We start from the raw sequence: 21,724 nt of genomic DNA on the forward strand, positions 1-21,724 counted from the left end.
GAGTCGCAACGGGATGACGAAAATGTTCTTTTTATCCAATTTCAAGGTATCCATACTCACAGGGTTTCGAGTCTGTCACTCGATATAGTGTTAAAAGCTAATTTCTAGTGTTGTTTTTTTATTTGCCTCGAGACGTTGCCCATCTTTAACAACATATAACTATTTAAATGCCATTTTGTGCCTAAAACCGGTTTTCATTAAAAGGTAGCAGTGACTTCTTACTTTTTTCAAGGTAAGCCATGGATTAATATGATCAGTGTTATTACCAGCCAAGTGTTGGTCTTGTATCTTCACAAAAGATTGTTTTTTAATGTTCTGAATGACCATTAAGTATGTGCATTAGACATCTTTATGGTTAAGATTCTCACAACTGAATGCGATGATAAAGATTTATCTTCCTACGCAAAATGCACCCCGTTAGATGCAATATCGCCAATGCAAACCTTTGTTAGTTTAGTCAGACACAGGTGATTTAAATCAACTGGAAAAATCAAATAAAATGTTTAGCTTTAATTATCATTAGGAGGTGAATCCAGTGCATTAAATCATAAATCAGATTTACAAATGTATTGTTGATTTTTGCTGAGGCATGAATACATTACTGCATGGGTAAAGTAAACATATCATTTAGCCTTGGGTTTTCTTGTGGTTGATCACGCGTGTTAATGAATGTGTGCACAGATCTCCCATTCAAGTTTGAATACAGCAGCCAAAGACTGGCTGATCTCATTGTAAAAAATTCATGATTATATCATTTTAAGGCGTTTCTGTGTGTGTAACTCCTGAAAGTCACACCATTACTGTCAGGTCAGGAAGCCCATGCATGTAAGTTATATATATTTCTAAAATTCTTCGTAAATTCAATGCTCCCAAGGTGCATAACTTCAACTTTTTTTTTCATAACTTTACCTTTCTTTTGACATGTTGCTCCTTTAAACATACATGTACACGAAGCAATACAATATGGATTGTTAAACATTAACCAAATTTCCTATAATTGGTTTACTGACCTTACATTCCTGCTGACAGCTTTTAAAACACACATGTGACATGCTATTATTTCTCAACACGCACCATTGAACAAAAATTTTACTTCCATATTTATTGTGTGCCTTGAAAAACATGTACCAGTAAAATACAAATTAAAAGAATATAATTCAAACATGAATTTATAAAATGTTCCAAAAAATTATTATAACAATTCCATGTGTAAACAATACATAGGAGCCTACATGTTATAATTGACACATAGTCGCTTTGAAAAATAATGAAAAAGTTATTCGCATATCAGGACAAAGAACAACAAAGCAGAAAATGTTGGGGTTCATATTCTCCTCATTCTCCATTATAGAGATTTAAGGATATAAGGTCTCAAGTTTGGTAGCTCCATAAATTATATCATATAATTTATGGAGCTACCAAACTTGAGACCCTAGACGTGAATTTTCTAATACAAGTTTATGAAATACATCAAATCAGATTTGGTTTCAACTCAACTATTACATGCAATACATATGAAGCCATATATCTGATAATAATTGAGAGGAAACAACTACAAATCGGATATATAAATGGTCCATAAACTTGTTCTTGTTTCTTGTTCAAGGCATAAAGCTTCACAAAACATGACACAGCCAAGCTTTGTGTACATGACCAACAGAACCATATAGGATCAGCAATGTTCACCATACCTGTTTCTATATAGACCACACACTTTTCATTTGGTGTAGATAAAATCTCGACACTGGAAGCTGAAACTGAACAAGATATACGTCCTGTTTTCATCAGCCATTGCTGAAGTAGATGTCTAATACAAATCCAAGCTGTAGCAAGGTGCAATGTTCTATCTGTTTTGCATGGTCGCCCCCATCCTGTTGGGGTCCTGAGAGGGATAGTGCATCTGAGGTACATGACCCCGGGGCATGACCCCTGGTGGGGGCCTCAATGGCATCATCCCTGGGGGTGGGGGCGGCAGACGAACACCTGAAATACATACTCACAGTTTACTAGAAGGTACAGATTTAATCCTTATATTTCCACAGAATGATTTATTGTAAGTAGTTATTTGAAGACTAAAATAACACATGTTGAATTCCTAGTATAAAATGTGAGTCTTGTCAGTGTAACTATTTGGATCTTTCATAACTGGATCCCCCAATAAAACCTTCAATAGAAACATACATATGTAGGTCTTTGGTTTTTCACATTTTAATCTACAGGAAACAGATATTAACTTATTAATTTAATACTGTGCAGGTACGCACAGGCTAATAGTCATATGATTCATATAATTATTTCTGCTGCCTACATAACATTTAGATAGAGAAATGCAGGCTTACCTGGGGGTGGGGGTCCTCTCATGAACATGGGTATCATGTGAGGCGGCCCTCTAGGTGGCATGGGTCCCCTCAACTGCATGGGAGGCATGGGGCCCAGATTGAAGAAATTGTTGGAAATCTCCTCTGGAGGTATAGGCAAAGCTGCAAGAGAAATATACATGTTTGTTCTTATGGTTTACAAAAATTCAGTTTATCATAAAACATGTAAAACAGTAATCAGTTCTCAATGGATAACAGTATGTTAAGACATTTACAGAAACATTAAGACATTTACAGAAACATACAAAAATCAACTCATCAAAACTATATAAAGAAGTAAGAAAAGAGATTAATCTTAAATTCACAAAGAATACTGTCTAAGGAAAATATCAATTATCAGGGATGACACTTTCCGCTTTTTTGGAATTCTGTGTTTACAGGAAGTCTCTTATAAACAAAAATCCAGTGTAGACAGAAAGTGTGGTCCCCTGGTTGGCATGTGAAAACTTCACAGGCTTATCTGTGAACACACTTTAAGCACATGGCATTAAGCCCAGATTACACTATGCATATGCATTAAGCCAATCTTTCCCAGAATGAGGCTTATATTCTCGCTGCTCACCTCCAGGCAGCCCAGGAACAGGGGCCAGGTTATGTCGCTCCTCCTCCTTCTCCTCCCTCTCTGTCCCTATCTGGCCCTGGGACTTGCCCCACTTGATGTTCAGGCGACGCCCGTTGATGATCAGCTTATTGAATGACTTTTCTGAGGCTGTCTCTGCAGCAGCACGTGTGGTGAACTGTACGAACGCACACTGCTGCTTCGACACCACATTAATGGAGCGAATTTCACCAAACTGGTAGAAATAGTCTCTGGAATGGCAGTCAAATAACAATATGTACAGGCAAAAGAGCTGTATTGAGTGTTCCAACCAGTGTTTTTTGAAAAAGAACAAGATATATTTGCTAAAATTTCGGAATTCATAGACATTTTTTTATTATGCCTCATTTTCACCTTTTGCATTCCGAGTTAAAAGTAGACAAATTATTAAGACTTGATCTTGCGACATAGTTTTTGACCCCACTTGACCCAGATTAAATTGACATAAACATTCTGACCATATTTCACTAAGATTAAGTCATCAGTTTTTCTAAGATGTGACACGGTGACATCAGTTTTTATTAGAGATGGCATCGAATACCTAAATTGGTATTCAAATTCTCGCAAATCCATTCAATCGAATACTTGTTTATTCGCATTAAACAGTTGGAATGTATTACCTTTTTTTTTTGGCAATGTATTACAGGGACAAATTCAAATTGTTTGTATTAGTCCCTGGTTACTTAGTAGGTTGTTGCTTTTGTTAATTTATCTATAGAGTAATCTTATTGTTGTGAACTGAATCTATGACCGACACTCAAATCGGACACAAATAAAAGGATAATGAGTCATAGAATTGAAATCATTTACTTATTTTTTTTTCATAAATTTAATAATGGCAATATCATGTGTGTGTGTAAAAAAAGGTATCATTTCAAAAGGATATGCAAAATACCTCGCAAAGAATTTTTAGTGATGACTGCATATTTTCTGTTCAAATACATTTATAACATTTGCCAACTGTGACTACTTCAAACATTTAATGGCTGTTCAAACTGTGATCACACCATTTAAACTATTGTTCTCTAGTCATTGTAAGGCCCTAATTGGCAGCAAATTGACAAACACAAGTTGAGGCCCTTTCTTTGGGTGTGTATATTGCGACTGCACAATAGACGCTGATGAGAGCACGTTATCATTTTGACACGATGAGAGTCTTAACATGTTAATCCCTTTTGAGTTTGGTTGAGTTAATTGCTATTGTTCTTGTAATTAGTAAGCAACTTGCGGGTAATTAATTAAAAAGCACAAACTCGATTGAAATAGTAAACTTGCGAATACTTGAATGCCAACTCTGCCATTCCAAAACTGACGATTAAATATTCGTATATTCAAATAGTTTTGCCATCCCTAGTTTTTATACACACATGACCAAGTTTTGAACATCGCCTCTGTATTGTTAAAGATCAAAGTTCAAACCAAGTTTTATCACAATTGGATGACAAAAGTGGCCTCTAGAGTGTTAGCAAGCTAAAGTTGACAAAGACCACTGCATGCCACACGAGGGACAAAGAGTGATCAGTGATCACATATGGTTGACTTGAGTACTTTGTGCCAAGTCTGGCAACATTTATATATACATGTATCTGTGAAACCATTTACTTTGGCAGCATACAATTTTGTCATTTTTCAAGAAATCACTATTAAATTTGCAAATTTCTGGTTTTGGAGAAAAAAATGTGTTGGTCATTTTCCGACTGAAAAAATATATACTTGTCCGCAATAAATCACAGTTGAAATAAATCGTGGTGGGGACTGGGTTGGGAGTCACTTGCAGTAAGTGGGCTCAGTTTATCACATGCCAATAAACAAGTCTTTTGTTATCAGGAGATAGTAACTTGCCCTAATTATTGTATTCCATTAACTAGTTCATTGTTATGATTAGCGGATTAGTGGGACTGAACAACCAGACACTTAAGGCACAAATGCTGTTACTACTTATGTGCTATCAATCTTTTGAATCATTCACAGCTTTGACAAGTTTAACGAGCATTTTTCATTTCATTGTAATTTGTGGACAATATTAATTTAAAGATTGTCTGCAAAAATGCAATTGAAAATATAACAAAGAGAAATTAAATACGTAATCCAGACGATTTAATTACATGCAAAAGCAGGGTAAATATTCACAGAAATTCACTTAAATTTAGGCCCGGTTTGAAGAGTGGCCGGGAAACTTGTTCTTTGCACGACTGTCTATGACGCAATAAAACGTTGCTTTGTATCCTATTGCATTCAATCTAGATATGCACTCGTCCATTGGTTATTATAATTAATATGAACTGTGCCCAATTAAAACTCTGTCATATAATGCACTGAACGCTTCTGAAAAATGGGGTATGTTTTTTTGTGTTGATGAAATTCATCAACACATTTATCATCATAAACGGCCAGAGTTTTTTTAATTGATGCTGTTATTTTATTGGATAAGATATGCATGCACAAAAGTGGTATGTATGGCAAATGACAACACAACACGGCAATAAATTAGCTCAGAACTTACTATTCTACCTAAACAAAGTCAGAATTGTTTTTGGATATAACTTTACTGCATAAGCGTTTAACAGGAAATGTTAAATGTCAGTATTAAAAGTACACAGTATAATGTACTCCCCTTTGTGTTATACACAGAGTTATTTTGACTGCGAAACAGATGCAGTATGTATGCGTGGATAACATAATTAATTTTTTTTTCATACCTATGGTAATTCAGTCTTAATTTTGTTTAAACATCTGATATAACTAGAACTTTGTCACAGACGTGACAAATACCCCCACATGCCGAATTGACACAGAATATTTTGCATGTTGTCTTCACAAAAAACAGCAGACACCATGCTCAATGTTTAAAACGCACTAAGTGACCCCGTGACCTAGTTTTTGACCCGGCATGACCCATATTCAAACCTGGCCTAGACATTAACTAGATACAACTTCTGACCAAGTTTGGTGAAGCTCGGATGAAAACTACTTGAATTAGAGAGTGGACACTATGCTCAATATTTAAAACAACTAAGTGACCCCGTGACCTAGTTTTTGACCTGGCATGACCCATATTTGAACTTGACCTAGACATTATCTAGATACAACATATGACCAAGTTTGGTGGAGGATGAAAGCAACTTGAATTGGAGAGCGGACACTTAATACGGACAGACCAACAGACATACGAGCTCACTCCTATATACCCCCTAAACTTCGTTTGTGGGGGTATAATTATTTCTTATGAAATTAAATTCGTCAATCAGTCTACTGACAAAATATACGAAAATTAATGATTGGCCAATAATAAAGGTTTCACAGTATTTCTTAATGCCCAAATACATTTTTTTTTTAAACTTTGTACAAATAGCATACTTGAGTTCTGTCTCTCCGACCTTGTCGCCGAGCCCTCCGACATACAAGGTGGTGATGGTGCGGTCCTCAGGGGGCTCAAGCTTGGGCATGGAGGTATAGCGGTTCATCAACTTGTCAGCCACAGGGTCGTTCATCCCGTAGAAACGGTCCTTGATGTTCTGGTCTGCCAGAGGGTCATCTGGGTCTGTTGGCTTCTCATGTCTGTTGGAAATCAGTTAGAAGTTTGGGTTAAAACACAGAAAAAATTACCTGGTGATAGTTCAGAATTATGCTATCTTTATTACATCAAAAAATGTGTTGGAGTTAGCAAGAATTATTGTTCAGATTGGAACACATAAGCACAGACAAGTGACAGTTATTTTTACAAAAGCAAAGTGTTTGGTAGAGCAACTTTTATATTTTCTGTAGTTAAACATAGGTAAGATATGAAAATCTTTACTGCAGAAAAACGTCAGCTGAGATATGAAATAATAGTCTTACATGTAACAACAGAAAAACTTCAGAAGATATAAGCCACAATTTACTTTAAAACCATATAATTTAAAGAAATATAGGCTTAACTGATAATTAAATTGAATGTTCAAAATTTATTTTCAAAATATTTACGTCCATAAACATCCATTCAAACCAGTTTTCTAGCAGCAAAAGTGTATCACACTAATTTTCATCAGTGTAAATAAGACTTAAGTAAGAAATTCAGTTTACAAACAAAATCAGGGGAAAGAAATCTAAAAGTACCTAACATAATGTAATTTGTAGTGTCTCTATTATTTATAAGCAGCCGAGGAATAATTAGTATGCCATTATGTAACGCTCTGCTTTGATCACAAATATCTAATGATAAATGAAGTGTGGACAAGTCTATTGAGTTAGTTTGTCACAATCAGAATATCTTTCACTTTACTTAACATATATTTGATCTAAGCATACCTGTATGGACATTCCTCCCCTCGCTTACATTCCCCTTTCACCCAGAAGGAGCATATGTGGGGTCTGTTGCGTTTGTAGTAGGGTGTGGTGCGTGCCAACTTGAGGAGCATATCACTGGGGGCCATGGCCTTACCCAGAGCACCAGAAGGGTTCACGCCATCATTCAGGGCCATCTGAAATTGCAATTTTACACAAAGTGCTATGGTAAACAATGGAATTGTATGCACAAAATATTTCAAAACAAGAGATGTGTTTGTCAGAAACACAATGCCCCCTTCTGCGCTGCTTTGAAGCCATATATTTGACCTTTGACCTTGAAGGATGACCGTGACCTTCCACCACTCAAAATGTGCAGCTCCATGAGATACACATGCATGCCAAATATCAAGTTGCTATCTGAAGCGACATAGAAGTTATGAGCATTTTTCTAAACCTAAACCCGAAACCTAAACGCAAAGAGTGACGGAAGGACAGACGGACAAACAGACAGTCCGATCACTATATGCCCTCCTTTGGAGGCATAAAAAAAATAAGAAGAACACTCTTAGGAAACAATTAAGAAATGCAACAAAAGAACATTTCCACTGTAATGTCAGTCCAAATTGTAAAAAGATGAATATTCTGACTAGTAATGCAAGTAACCAACACTCTAAATTTCAGCACAATACCTCATCGAAACAAAGTCCCTGAGTGGAAACCTTTTGCAATGTTTAGTAACATTTACCTTGACTAGAAGTAAAACCAAAGCTGGAATGCATGTAAGCTACATACACAACAAGAAATGTGTTTGTCAAAAACACTATGTCCATTTCTGCGCTGCTTTGACTTTTTTTATTATTTTTTTATTTTATTTTTACCTTTGACCTTGAAGGATGACCTTGACCTTTCACCACTCAAAATGTGCAGCTCCATGAGATACACATGCATGCCAAATATTAAGTTTCTATCTTTAATATTGCAAAAGTTATGGCAAAATGGTAAAGTTTGGGCAAACCAACAGACAGACCAACAGACAGGGCAAAAACAATATGTCCCCCACTAAATTGGTGGGGGACATAAAAATGTCAGCATAATAAAACAAAACCAGGCTTAAGTTTTTTTAGCGTAAACTGTTTTTCTATTTTTAGTAACAGTGACCTTCGCCTCATCTTCACTCTCCCAAATACAACCCCATGTTAAGTCCGCATGTAAGCTACTTACACACACAAAATTAATATCAATACCTTGCTCCTTACATAAGTTAGTTAGCAAAACCCATTTTCCTATCTTTAATAACAATGACCTTGACTCGACTGGCCCCAACTGCAATTCCAAGCTTGGTCTGCATGTAAGCCTGCTACATTCATAGTTTCAATCAAGATTGAACAAGCAAAAGTTATCGACCTGAAACTTTCTGTTTGCTGTTTTGTTATTTCTTATTACAATTACCTTAACCTAACTAACCCTAATTGAAATTCAGTGGTCTGCATGTAAGATACATACATATAAAGCTTAAAAAATATCTCCATCAAAACTCATGTTATTGAGCTAAAACATATATTATCATTTTTCTATTCTTGACCTTTACCTAGACCTGATTGGTTAAAGATACTATGAAAAGAAAGATCATACAAGAGATGTGTTTGTCAAAAACACAATGCCCCCTACTGCGCCGCTTTGAAGCCGTATATTTGACCTTTGACCTTGAAGGATGACCTTGACCTTTCACCACTCAAAATGTGCAGCTCCATGAGATACATATGCATGCCTTCAATATTGCAAAAGTTATCAAACTTTAACCAAGGTTAAAGTTTTGGGACAGAATGACAGACAGGCCAAAAACAATATACCCCCTCTTCTTCGAAGAAGGGGGCATAAAAAAGAAATCTGTCAATAAAAGTAAACTTTCAGTCAAATAACTGCTGTCTATTACCAAACAAAATGCAAACCATTCAAAGATTTAATTCCCTACCTCTCTTTCCATGTTTTGCTGGTAATATTCCTTGTTCACATCTGACTTGGGCATGTTGTCTTGGATCTTCAGAGCTGCATCTCTCACTTGTACAGGCAAGCCTATAGACCATGACACATATAATATGAAAAACTCAAAATTACTTCTTATTCAGATGTAAAAAAGTAATGAATGTTGTGTTTACACTGATTTTTAGTTCATCTTCGTTATATCATAAAGTTATTTACATTACCAATTAATTGTTACAAGTACTTGAATGAGCACCTGACGGGCTATCAAATATCATTTCAGGAGACGTGACACACTGAAGTACTCCTTGACATACATCAAGGCACAGAATGGAGTTTTTTCCACCATTTTGGGAATATGCAATGAATATGATTTTAAATTTATTTAAAAAAACACGACTTATTTTCCATAAAACTTACATACCGTAGAAAACATTGAACCAAAACAAATGGTTATTACAACTCCAAAAGTATCCTTCAATGAACATCTATATATATTAACATCTGAAAAAAAACACATTTATTGGGAATTTTTAATTTTTTTGCTATTGGGAATATGACCCTAAATAAGCTAAAAAATCTGCCAAAAACATGTTGTGATTAGGACTTCTTATTATTATTGTTCTTCACTTAAACATGTGTACACAAAACATTTATTCAGTTACACACTGTGCATCATTCTTACCATATTCAAGATCTAATAAGCAGGTTTGACACACGTTCTTGATTTTGGAGCATGTCTGGCAGACTTCAGTTTTCTTGAACCTCATACGGGCCCCTGGGCACCAACGGAACACTGTAAATGGCCGCGCACAGATCTTGCACTCCTTTCCATAGGGTTCTTTCATCTGTGGATGAGAACAATAAAATGATCTGCATACCGCAGGCGCTAAAATGGGCCTTTATCCAAACAGTCGTCAGCTTCAGATATGCCTCTGCATCTATACATTCTGATCAGGAGTCCAATGAGATTATGTAACCTTGCAAATGTACCAGCTGGTCTGAAGTGTGTAAAGGCATATAGCATAATACCCCGTTTTGCACTTAGCCTTAATAGATGGGCATTATATCATTGTTATCAAAGCATGTGAACAAAGTAGCAGGGAATTGTACAATTCATTATTCTCTGGGGTTTTTTCAAACTATTTGTCAACTAAATTACCAATAACTCAGTCAATGTGTGATTTTAAGTTGATCAAACATGGCTGAAATAAAAAATTAGTGTTGATTAAATTCAACCCAAATAAAAGTGTTTTAACAACAGCAAGACTGAGCAACTTTAGCAAACACATAGTAACGACATTGTACTGACCATTCTCAGATAAGGATTGTCTCCCAGGCATGTCTGGCACAGAATAGGGAATTCCTGAAACAAAAAATGATACACCTTTTTTAAGTATATTAGGATCTGATTGGTAATAGTCATCATTTAAATTTTCTGCTAAGCTTACAATTGTATTGAAGATAAATTGTCAGCCTGATATATGACAATTTGATAAAAAAAGCTTTTGAAACAAAAATTAACAATAGATGTATTTCTGAAATACAAAGCGGCCTACTGCGATTGAAAGCAGAACAACTTCGTTTTCAATATTGAAGCATTTGTTAGCAAAACAATAATAACACTAATTCAATTTCCAAATTTTTGACGATCTGAGCAGTATTTATCTATCTATATATACTGCTAGACGCCAACAATTAGCATTTCAAGCAGGCGCATGTCAGTGCAAGACAATTAAAGGAAGAAATGTATAGGAGATAAAAGTAATACAAAATGTATTTGTGAGACTTAGAAACAAAGATGAAAGTGTTAATTAAAAGAAGAAATATACACTTAAAAAGTTAAAAACAGCCAATCCGCTTAGAAACTGTGGTCTAGTTTAGTCACCCCCTGCCTAAACTGGTCCAGGGTAGGTGCCTGTACAATATTGGCTGGCAGGGAGTTCCTTAGGATGACAGTAGCTGGATAGAAGGAAAATTTATAATAGTTACTGGGAGTGGGAATTTGTCTGAATGAAAGAGGGTGTTGGTGTCTAGTGAGCCGGGTTGGAGGAGTGATGTAAGGAAGCATTGGTACAGCAACCAGTCTGTGGACAATTTTGTAAAACATCAGTAGCCGGGAGTGTTTAGAATTTTAGATGGTAAGGTTAGTAGATATGAAATCTGTGGTACAAAAATGATAATGCCAAGAAAAACCCCAAACATGTTCACTCGAACTTAACAGTATTCGTGTATTGAATGTATTTTATTGAAAGAATAAAAGTTAAGTCAGTTTATTTTTACCTCCGAACTCTCATTTCTAAATGTCTCAAACAGATTTATTACGAGAAACATATACGACATTTATTGATCTGATTAGTTGATGAAATACGCGATTTGGGTTGTAAATGAATGCAATTTATTAAATTAAACATATTGTTCATGATGATATGCCTAAATCAAATAAAATATTACCGAATCCTCCCAATTTTGTCTGTTATACGTGTTTGCTCCTTTGGAGGACGCCATTTTCTTTCAAGCTTGTAAAATGAATCGAAATTATTTATATGTCTTTATTTAATATTACGATACTCTTCTGAGCAGTCATAATAAATTATGTCATTAAACATTTAAATGTAATGTCATATTTTAAATTTTAGTTATATGTGTATATCTTTACAGCAATATGTCATTTTTAAATATATTTCAGATAAAATATTTCCGTTTACATAAATCCGAATATTGAAACGAAACACCACAAATTTCATAATATACATTTAAGATTGGTTTGTTTCTCCATTACGCCACTGCGACATACGCATAAAAGTGGCTAAAACGCAACTTTTTATCCTCACGCTTATTTCACTATTAGAATAATTTTAAGCCGTAGCTTTAAAAAGATCGAGTGACCATCACCGCCACATATACAATATCTTCAAGACGACGAGGGATGCACCCAGACATTAGCTCTGGTCTGGATTAACATCATTTTGCCCTCATTGTAACCTTTTAACGATTTAATAAACTTGTTTATGCTGAGTGCTCACCTGTCAATAATACCCGCAAGGTGAGTAAGACAGTAGATAGATAGATAGATAGATAGATAGATAGATAGATAGATAGATAGATAGATAGATAGATAGATAGATAGATATATAGATAGATATATAGATATATAGATAGATAGATAGATAGATAGATAGATAGATAGAGAGAGAGAGAGCGAGAGAGAGAGAGAGAGAGAGAGAGGGGGAAGTAGGGCGGGAGCTAGATATATAGATCGCTCGATAGATCGCTAGCTCGCTAGATAGATAGATAGATAGCTCGCTAGCTCGCTCGCTCGCTCTCTCGCTCGCTCGCTCGCTCGGGCGGGCGGGCGGGCTGGCGCGCGCTCTCGCGAGCGCGCGCGCGCTCGCGCGCGCGCGCCCGCGCGCGCGAGCGCGCGCGCGCGCGCGCGCGCGAGCGCGCGCGCGCGCGCGGAGCGTTCGCTCGCTCGCTCGCTCGCTCGCTCGCTAGCTCGCTCGCTCGCTCGCTCTCTCGCTGGCTGGCTGGCTGGCTGGCTGGCTGGCTGGCTGGCTGGCTGGCTGGCTGGCTGGCTGGCTGGCTGGCTGGCTGGCTGGTGGGCTGGCTGGCTGCTGCTGCTCGCTCGCTGCTCCCTGCTCGCTCGCTCGCTCGCCTCGCTCGCTCGCTCGCTCGCTCTCTCGCTCTCTGTCTCGCCTCGCGCGCTCGTAGCTCGCTAGCTCGCTCGCTCGCTCGCTCGCTCGCTCGCTCGCTCCTCGCTCGCTCGCTCGCTCGCTCGCTCGCTCGCTCGCTCGCTCTCTCGCTCGCTCGCTCGCTCGATCGCTAGCTCGCACGCTGAGTAGTGACTCTCCAATGGGCAAGTTTCCCCAACCCCTTAGATACGTGTTTTGACTCATTTGTAGTCCCTAAGAAAGTTTAATTTAATTAAGGACATTTCTTACTAGATTCAAATTTTAAAGGCTTCATTTCCAACCCCGAGATACTGATGAGCAGTAAACAGCATTAAACCTGAACAGACTGCGAGTGCTGGTTGCAAAAACCATTTTCAGTTTTCTTCTGAGTGGGAAAGGGTTTATATTTATTTTGTTCATGAATGATTTTTCGACTGTCTAAAGACAATATAGCTGCAAATAAGAAAACCCCTTTTTATATACAACTTCGTCCTCTCTTTTTTTGTTTCGTTTAAATCCTTATAAGAAATTAGACGAAATTACAGTATAGTGGTGTGTAACCTATACATGTACTGATCTTAATCTAGACGTGTCTGGTGTAGACGACAAAAAAATTAAAACAGAAAATGCGTAAATACAACACTACGGAATCCGGATAGTGCCAACTCTATGATCTCGCTCTTCTTTCATCAAGGGCGACACTAGACACACGAAGCGATACTTGATCTTTTTCTTGGCAGTCGCGGCGATACTTCATCTTTTTCTTGACAGTCGCAGCGATACTTGATCTTTTTCTCGACAGTCGCAGTGACGCACGATATATTTAACACGATATATCGCCCATATTATCCGAATATCGTGTATGATTTGCTGCTGTTTAAGCTGAATATATTGGGAATTGTAGGTCAACTTTTCAACTGGGTGAAAGATTTTTTACATAACAGGACACAGTGCGTACGGGTTGGTTCATCTGTTTCTTCATGGGCTGATGTAGTAAGTGGAGTACCCCAAGGAAGTGTACTAGGTCCAATTCTATTTCTCTGCTTTATCAATGACTTGCCTTATGTTGTCTCTGGAATCGTGAAAATCTTTGCTGATGATACTAAATTATATTAACAAATTCCCAACATTGAAGAGCGTGAAAAGCTTTAGGCTGATCTTGACAAACTTTGTGACTGGAGTAAAAGGTGGAAATTGTCTTTTAATGCCGATAAATGTAAGGTCATGCAGTGTTCAGATACTCTATGAGAGAGAAGGATGGAAATTTTGTTTATGTTGAATCTGTGACAAATGAGAAAGATTTGGGAATAATTTTTGATAATAAGCTCAATTTTGAACAACACATGTCTAACATCGAATGTAAAGCACAAAGAATTCTAGGATTGATACACCGAACATTCGAATATGTTGACAATGACATGTTTAATCATTTATACAAATCGCTTGTTCGACCCACATTGAAAAATGGATCTAGTGTATGGTCTACCTTTGTAAAAACATATTAAGAAAATTGAAGATATTCAACGAAGAGCTACCGAAATTGTGCCAAAATTGTAAAAAAAATGTATCATCATGTTATGCGCACAATAAAATTAATTAGTTTAATATATATCAATTGTAAAAATCTACAAGAAGACCTCCATAAGACGGATCAAGGTAGCTTAAACGCTAAAATTATGGCCCTAAGATCCAGGTATCCAGCTATATAGATGGCACTATCCGGATTCCGTAAGAAATTCGACGACATTACATTATAGTGGTGTGTAACCGATACATTTACTGATCTTAAAGTCTAGACGTGTCTGGTGTAGACGACAGAAAAATGAAAACAGAAAATGCGTAAATAAAAAACCCATATTTAATCCATAAGTTAATATCAGTAACCTTTAGTATATGCATTTTTAGTTCTGGCATTTGATACATTTTTATTTTTAAACCATTAACACCATTTTGTGCAATTATTTAATACTATGCACTGAAAGAACCTCGTACGAATGTAAACAAAATAAATTGTTTTAATTTATTTTGTTATTTCGTGAAGTTATACTTTTAAAATGTTTAGCCCTTTTTTGGGTTATAGACTAGTTGACGAGTGACGTCACGCGCACCTGCAAATATTAGACTACGCCCACTGGTTGGCAAAAAGAGGTGAAATTCATATAAGCGCATATAGAGAAGGTTGAAATAATCATCATTTTTATTGATAATCATGCACTATATCAAATATCATTTTACTAACTATATCTGAATAAAACATAAGCGTGCAAGGAACTGCATTTTTGGAACGATTATATTGTTGTTATTATTTGTTTTTTACTATAAACGAACTCGGGAGTGGAACACAATATACGAGCTCGGTATATGTGGTTACCATAAAAATCTCTTATTGGCACATCTTCGAGACCATTTTTTAGATTACACATTCTCAGATATTGAAATTCTTTCAGAATAAATCACATTTAATGAACACAAATTAGGATGTAAACAAACAGCAAATAAATCGACTTTATGTACGCAACATAGAATCTTCTTGATAAATGTAATTATTTCTATTAAATTATTCACTCCAATTTTGACACTCTTTGTTTCAGCGTTTTCAACCCGGTGTTTTATTGCACCTTTTTTCATCATAAACCGATTATCTCGTTATGATCGAATACTGTCCAAACAATTACAAAGAACACATGGTGTCATAAATCCAGGTTCTTGGGTCCCTGCATAAAACACATATGTGGCATACAATTAAGTGTCTGGTTATTAAACAAAATTTATGATACCTCCATGTCATCTCTTGGCATATTGAGAGATCATCTAAGCAAAATTGTAAAGCCAAAATACGAAACAGTTGCTTTAATAAAATATTTTAACATATTCAAAAAACATGAAGATATTTGTCCGAAATGGATTAACAGGAACTAGTGTATATATAAGCCAGTTTAATCATAATAATACAGTGTTTAATAACTATAAATTAAAAATATTGTGCAATTTCACTGCTACACATATAACGTATGTAATGAGTACCGGCAAAAATGTAAACTCGACTATTACATGTTATGATAACTAATTCATATTTTTAAACAGAGGACATTATATTTATGAATATACATTTATTGGTACTAAATGTTATATTTTTGCAATATTATTTAAGAGTTTTAATGTTTATTTCGGATTTTTGTATTGTTTTATTGACTAAACAAAAGACATGTATACATGTTTTACGTTACTGTAGCCAGTGGTTTTTGCCAACCAGTCAGTGCGCATGCGCGGAAAATCCCGAATGTAAACAATAACATTCAACTGGTCTATACCAGTTAGTGTATTTCTCACATGGTGTAAATGAGTAAACAACCAAGTATCTGGTGTATGTATGATATATATTAAACAAATTGAATTACTAACAAGAGGTCTTAAATACCATTCATGTACATATGTATTTCATTCACTATTGAAATAAATTATCAGCAATTCTATTAATGTATTAGATAACAACTAGAGATAAATATTATTGATAAAAACATTAACTTCAATGTATGTTATACATAATGGTTATTAGGATATTTATTAAAAAAAACATGTTTTGAATTCTTTTTAAAAAAAATATATGAAACACTGAAAAGAAAGGAACAGACTCAGCACCAACAAGTCAATAAACAAAATTAAGTTTACAAGATTTTAGAATTTAGCAATTAGTTAAGCAACATTAAAAAAAGATGTTTATCCCGCTGTAGGAAAACTGGATGCTTTTATATGAATTTGTGCTGGTGTGCACCATTAAGATCCAATCACACAGAAATTTACTCTCTAAGTCCATACATGAAATACAATTTGATTAAGTTGGTAATTGAACCATCAAACAGACAATGAACAAGCATTGCTGACTGACGAGTTCTTGTAGTAAAAATTCCCAAACACTTGGAAACATACCACACTCACTCAAGGAATCTCTCGACCTCCATGAATACTGAAATACATGCTCAGTAAATATGCTAAGCGTAAAATAAAAAACAAAAACATTACATAAGTGTAATTGAAACATTGATATATTAAACCAACATTGCTTAATTATCTTTAATATTTTTCTCTCAGCTGTTTTATTTGCACTGCTACATGTAATAGTAGCAAACACTTCACATGTTCGTAAAAATATCTCTTTTGTAAGTTTCCAAGCCCTCTTTATGTATAATATTGTATGTAAAAAGTCCAAGGAATTCCATGTGGTTATACTTCTTTTAGAGTAATCAAAGGTGGACAAGGGACCCAGGACATATGAAGTCTTTAAAATGTTGGGTAAAACACATAAGATGAAGTAACAATTTAAGATTATGTTGTGGTTGTAAATATCTGGCCTCAAAAAGTTTGGGGTCAGGTTTTTGGAAAAAGAATTAAAAAATAGGTGATCAAATTCTGTTTAAATATTTGTATGCCCCCGCATCGAAAGATCGGGGGCATATTGTTTTTGGCCTGCCTGTCTGTCTGACATTTATTGTGTGTGTCCCAAAACTTTAACCTTGGTTAAAGTTTTGAGATAACTTGCAATATTGAAGCTAGCAACTTGATATCTGGCATGCATGTGTATCTCATGGAGCTGCACATTTTGAGTGGTGTAAGGTCAAGGTCATCCTTCAAGGTCAAAGGTCAAATAGATGGCTTCAAAGCGGCGCAACAGGGAACATTGTGTTTCTGACAAACACATCTCTTGTTTCAGGATGATCTAAAGGCTGAATCATTATGACTCGGAAAGGTGTTGTAAGTCTGCGCTTAAACCAGGACCAAGGTATATATAGATATATATGTGTAGATATACTAATTGTTCATATCACTGTAGTTAAGGAACTTCATCGCACAGGCTTTATTGTGTTGACTAGACCTGTTAGTTGATCAAAGTCAGAAAAACCCGACAACTACATTAAGAGTTATGGAAACAAGAACTGAAAACCCTGATTAACCTGATGTAGGCAAAGTTTAAAAGAAAGAAAAGGGGATGTAGTCACTCTGTTGGTCATCCTTAGTCTGAGGAAAGAACAACTTCCACTGATTTCATTTTTTTTTAATTCAAACTTAAATTATGTCATCACCATGAAGTGCAAAACACTTTTATCATGCTCAATAATCCACACACTCATGGGTTGTTTGTCCTTGAAATTAACTGACAAATCAGTGCATGAATATTAGTAATATTTTTGACAAAGCTCTTGTTTGAATTGTACTTAACATAATGGTTAAGATATATAACCAGCAAAGTAGTTTCATACTCTTCAAAAAGTTGTATAATTTCTTAACTTTTCAGGCTGTTTTTCCTGTGCCACTGAATCCTGGTTTCGAGTTTACAATGTGGAACCATTGGCACAAAAGCTGAACCTAAGTATGAAGAGATTTACAGATGATGATCAATATGACTGTTTTCATACTCCCTTTTCGATGCAAATGGGTGTATACTGGAATCTGTATGTTTGTCCGTCCATCCGTCTGTCTGGCGACACAAACTTACTTGCAGGCATTCACTTACACTATTCAATGATCTTTATTCTTACTTGCAGTCATTTTTAGCTCACCTTAGCACAATGTGCTCATGGTGAGCTTTTGTGAACCTTTTGTGCAGCGTCAACATTTGCCTTGTTAACACTCTAGAGGGCCACATTTATTGTCCAATCTTCATGAAATTTAGTTAGAAGATTGGTCTCAATGATTTCTTGGATGAGTTTGAAAATGGTTACGTTTGCTTGAAAAGCATGGCTGCCAAGGGGCGGGGCGTTTTTCCTTATATGGCTCTATATGGCTATAGTAAAACCTTGTAAACACTCTAGAGGCCACATTTATTGTCCAATCTTCATGAAACATGGTCAGAAGTTTAATCCCAATAATATATTGGATTTGTTTAAAAATGATGCCAGTTGGTTGAAAAACATGGCCACCAGGGGTAGGGGCATTTTTCCTTACATGGCTATTTATTGCTTTAGTAACACCTTGTTAACACTCTAGAGGCCACATTTTTTTGTCCAATCTTCATGAAATTGGGTCAGAAGATTTGTCCCAATGATATCTTGGACAAGTGCGAAAAGGGTTCTGGTTGGTTGAAAAACATGGCAACCAGGGGGCAGAGCATTTTTCCATATATGGCAATAGTAAAACCTTGTTGACACTCAAGATGCAACATTTATTTCCGATCATCATGAAACTTTGTCAGAAGATTTGTCCCAATAAAATCTTGGATGAGTTTGAAAATGGTTCCGTTTGGTTGAAAAACATGACCGCCAGGATATGTCTATAGTAAAACATTATTAACACTCTACAGTCCACATTTATTGTCTGATCTTCATGAAACTTGATCAGAAGAATTGTCATAATGACATCTTGGACAAGTTTGAAAATGGTTCAGGTCCGTTGAAAAACATGGCTGCCAGGGGGTGGAGCATTTTTCCTTATATGTATTTTGTAGAAACTTGTTTACACTCTTAAAGTCATATTTATTGTCCAATCATCATGGAACTTTGTCAGAACATTTCTTTTAATGATGTCTAAGATGAGATTCAAAATAGTTCCGGTCTGTTGAAAATCATGGCCGCCAATGGGCGGGGAAGTTATCATTATATGGCTATAGTAAAACCTTGTTAGCACTTTAAAAGTTACATTTATAGTGGACTATTCATGAAACTTGGTCAAAACATTTGTTCAAATGATATCTTTGGCTGCGCAGTACAGGTCAGTTCCTTTGTATCTCAGGTGAGCGATTTTGGACCTTTCAGGCCCTCTTGTTTCAAATAACACCATACTACATTGAAGAACATGCCATGTTTAGGGGAATTCTTCTCCATTATAGTTTTTTTTCTTGTTAAAAGAAAAAGAAAAGAAACCAAATAAAAATGAAGGCTTCCTTTTTTCAAAGAAGAATATTACTGTTTTAAGGTACACTTATAATTTGCATAAAAACTTGTATTACAAAAGTGCATTGATTTAAAATAGCACAAGCCAGATTATAACATAAATTTATTGCTTCTCAATCTAAGTTGAAGTAATATAAACTTTAGAATTCCGGACATGCTGCTTGATAAGATGACTGTATTGAAATCAGTATCAACTGTCTTACTTGTTATGATCTGTGTTATATCAAGGCTATGGAGACACAGAGATGGTGGGCAGTGTGGCCTCTGGGGAGATGCTGTTCCGCTCCAACCTGATAGCCATGATCGGGTCTGGCAATGGCCGCAGGTTTGATGAGAAAGCAGGTATGACATGAACATACTACTGACTTTTTGTTGTTTGTAAAGCAATTTAATAGTTTTTGTTCATTGAGCTGCTGATAAGGTGTACTTTTAATGTTGATTTTCAGTATTTTATAGGTAATGTGAGGTTATATTATTATTTCAGTGTTCATATTTATTAAGGATTTAGAATAACATGTAATTCTTTAAATTTTATAATTAATTTTGTAAATTTTGATGTTTGTATTCAAAATTAATTATGAGGTTATTGTGCAAATAATTCAAGGTTAGTTCAAACTGAAATAATATGAAACAAATATGTCACAACTTACCATATTTTGATTTATTTCAACTTGTATTTGTCCATGGTAAAGCAAGCAAAGTTATTGTATACAAGCTTTTTTACATACTTTCCTCTGACATTCCAGTTGTGATCTGGGATGAGACTCGCAAGGAAGCAGACCAGAAAGTTGTACTGGATATTACATTTCCCCAGCCTGTGATTGCAGTCCGCTTAAAAAAGGACAGGTTGTGTTCCTGCATTATAACATTTCCCCAGCATGTGATTGCAGTCTGCTTAAAAAAGGACAGGTTGTGTTCCTGTATTATTACGTTTCCCCAGCCTGTGATTGCAGTCCGCTTAAAAAAGGACAGGTTGTGTTCCTGTATTATTACATTTCTCCAGCCTGTGATTGCAGTCCGCTTAAAAAAAGGACAGGTTGTGTTCCTGCATTATTACATTTCCCCAGCATGGGATTGCAGTCCGCTTAAAAAAGGACAGGTTGTGTTCCTGTATTATTACATTTTCCCAGCCTGTGATTGCAGTCCGCTTAAAAAAGGACTGGTTGTGTTCCTGTATTATTACATTTCCCCAGCCTGTGATTGCAGTCCGCATAAAAAAGGACAGGTTGTGTTTCTGTATTATTACATTTCTCCAGCCTGTGATTGCAGTCCGCATAAAAAGGGACAGGTTGTGTTCATGTATTATTACATTTCTCCAGCTTGTGATTGCATTCTGCATAAAAAGGGACAGGTTGTGTTCCTGTATTATTACATTTCCCCAGCCTATGATTGCAGTCCGCATAAAAAAGGACAGGTTGTGTTCCTGTATTATTACATTTCCCCAGCCTGTGATTGCAGTCCGCTTAAAAAAGGACAGGTTGTGTTCCTGCATTATTACATTTCCCCAGTCTGTGATTGCAGTCCGCATAAAAAAGGACAGGTTGTGTTCCTGTATTTATACATTTCCCCTGCCTGTGATTGCAGTCCACTTAAATAAGGACAGGTTGTGTTCCTATATTATTACATTTCCCCAGCCTATGATTGCAGTCCGCATAAAAAAGAACAGGTTGTGTTCCTGTATTATTACATTTCCCCAGTCTGTGATTGCGGTCCGCTTAAAAAGGACAGGTTGTGTTCCTGTATTATAACATTTCCCCTGTCTGTGAATGCAGTCCGCTTAAAAAAGGACAGGTTGTGTGCCTGCATTATTACATTTCCTCAGCCTGTGATTGCAGTCCGCTCAAAAAAGGACAGGTTGTGTTCCTGTATTATTACATTTCCACAGTCTGTGACTGCAGTCCACTTAAAAAAGGACAGGTTGTGTTCCTGTATTATTACATTTCCCCA

At 36.2% G+C, this 21,724-nt stretch overlaps 2 protein-coding genes across 5 annotated transcripts in view; one reads left to right on the forward strand and one right to left on the reverse strand.

The window, feature by feature from the left end:
* The window catches only part of LOC127868700 (WD repeat domain phosphoinositide-interacting protein 4-like), a 379,045-nt gene that overhangs the window by 345,348 nt on the left and 11,973 nt on the right, over positions 1–21,724 (forward strand). Inside the window, exons 1-5 of one of the 4 annotated variants that reach the window (XM_052410695.1) lie at positions 13,510–13,523; positions 17,602–17,670; positions 18,184–18,258; positions 20,006–20,119; positions 20,524–20,623. In XM_052410695.1, coding sequence (XP_052266655.1) covers positions 17,625–17,670; positions 18,184–18,258; positions 20,006–20,119; positions 20,524–20,623 — 335 coding nt within the window. In that variant the 5' untranslated portion in view covers positions 13,510–13,523; positions 17,602–17,624. Of the gene's footprint in view, positions 1–13,509; positions 13,524–14,660; positions 14,733–14,849; positions 15,042–17,601; positions 17,671–18,183; positions 18,259–20,005; positions 20,120–20,523; positions 20,624–21,724 lie in introns of those variants that run through there. The other 3 variants (XM_052410694.1, XM_052410692.1, XM_052410696.1) reach the window with 3 other exon arrangements.
* On the reverse strand, positions 1,077–11,736 carry LOC127868689 (pre-mRNA-splicing factor RBM22-like). Its single transcript, XM_052410640.1, has 9 exons — positions 11,677–11,736; positions 10,535–10,588; positions 9,908–10,070; positions 9,215–9,315; positions 7,264–7,436; positions 6,334–6,534; positions 2,941–3,188; positions 2,340–2,480; positions 1,077–1,983 (listed from the first exon to the last, which is right to left on the reverse strand). The coding sequence occupies exons 1-9, from the start codon at positions 11,728–11,730 to the stop codon at positions 1,844–1,846; spliced, it is 1,275 nt and encodes a 424-aa protein (XP_052266600.1). The 5' UTR covers positions 11,731–11,736; the 3' UTR covers positions 1,077–1,843.

Source organism: Dreissena polymorpha, chromosome 2 (genome assembly GCF_020536995.1).
Source record: "Dreissena polymorpha isolate Duluth1 chromosome 2, UMN_Dpol_1.0, whole genome shotgun sequence".
NCBI classification, from domain to species: Eukaryota; Metazoa; Mollusca; class Bivalvia; order Myida; family Dreissenidae; genus Dreissena; species Dreissena polymorpha.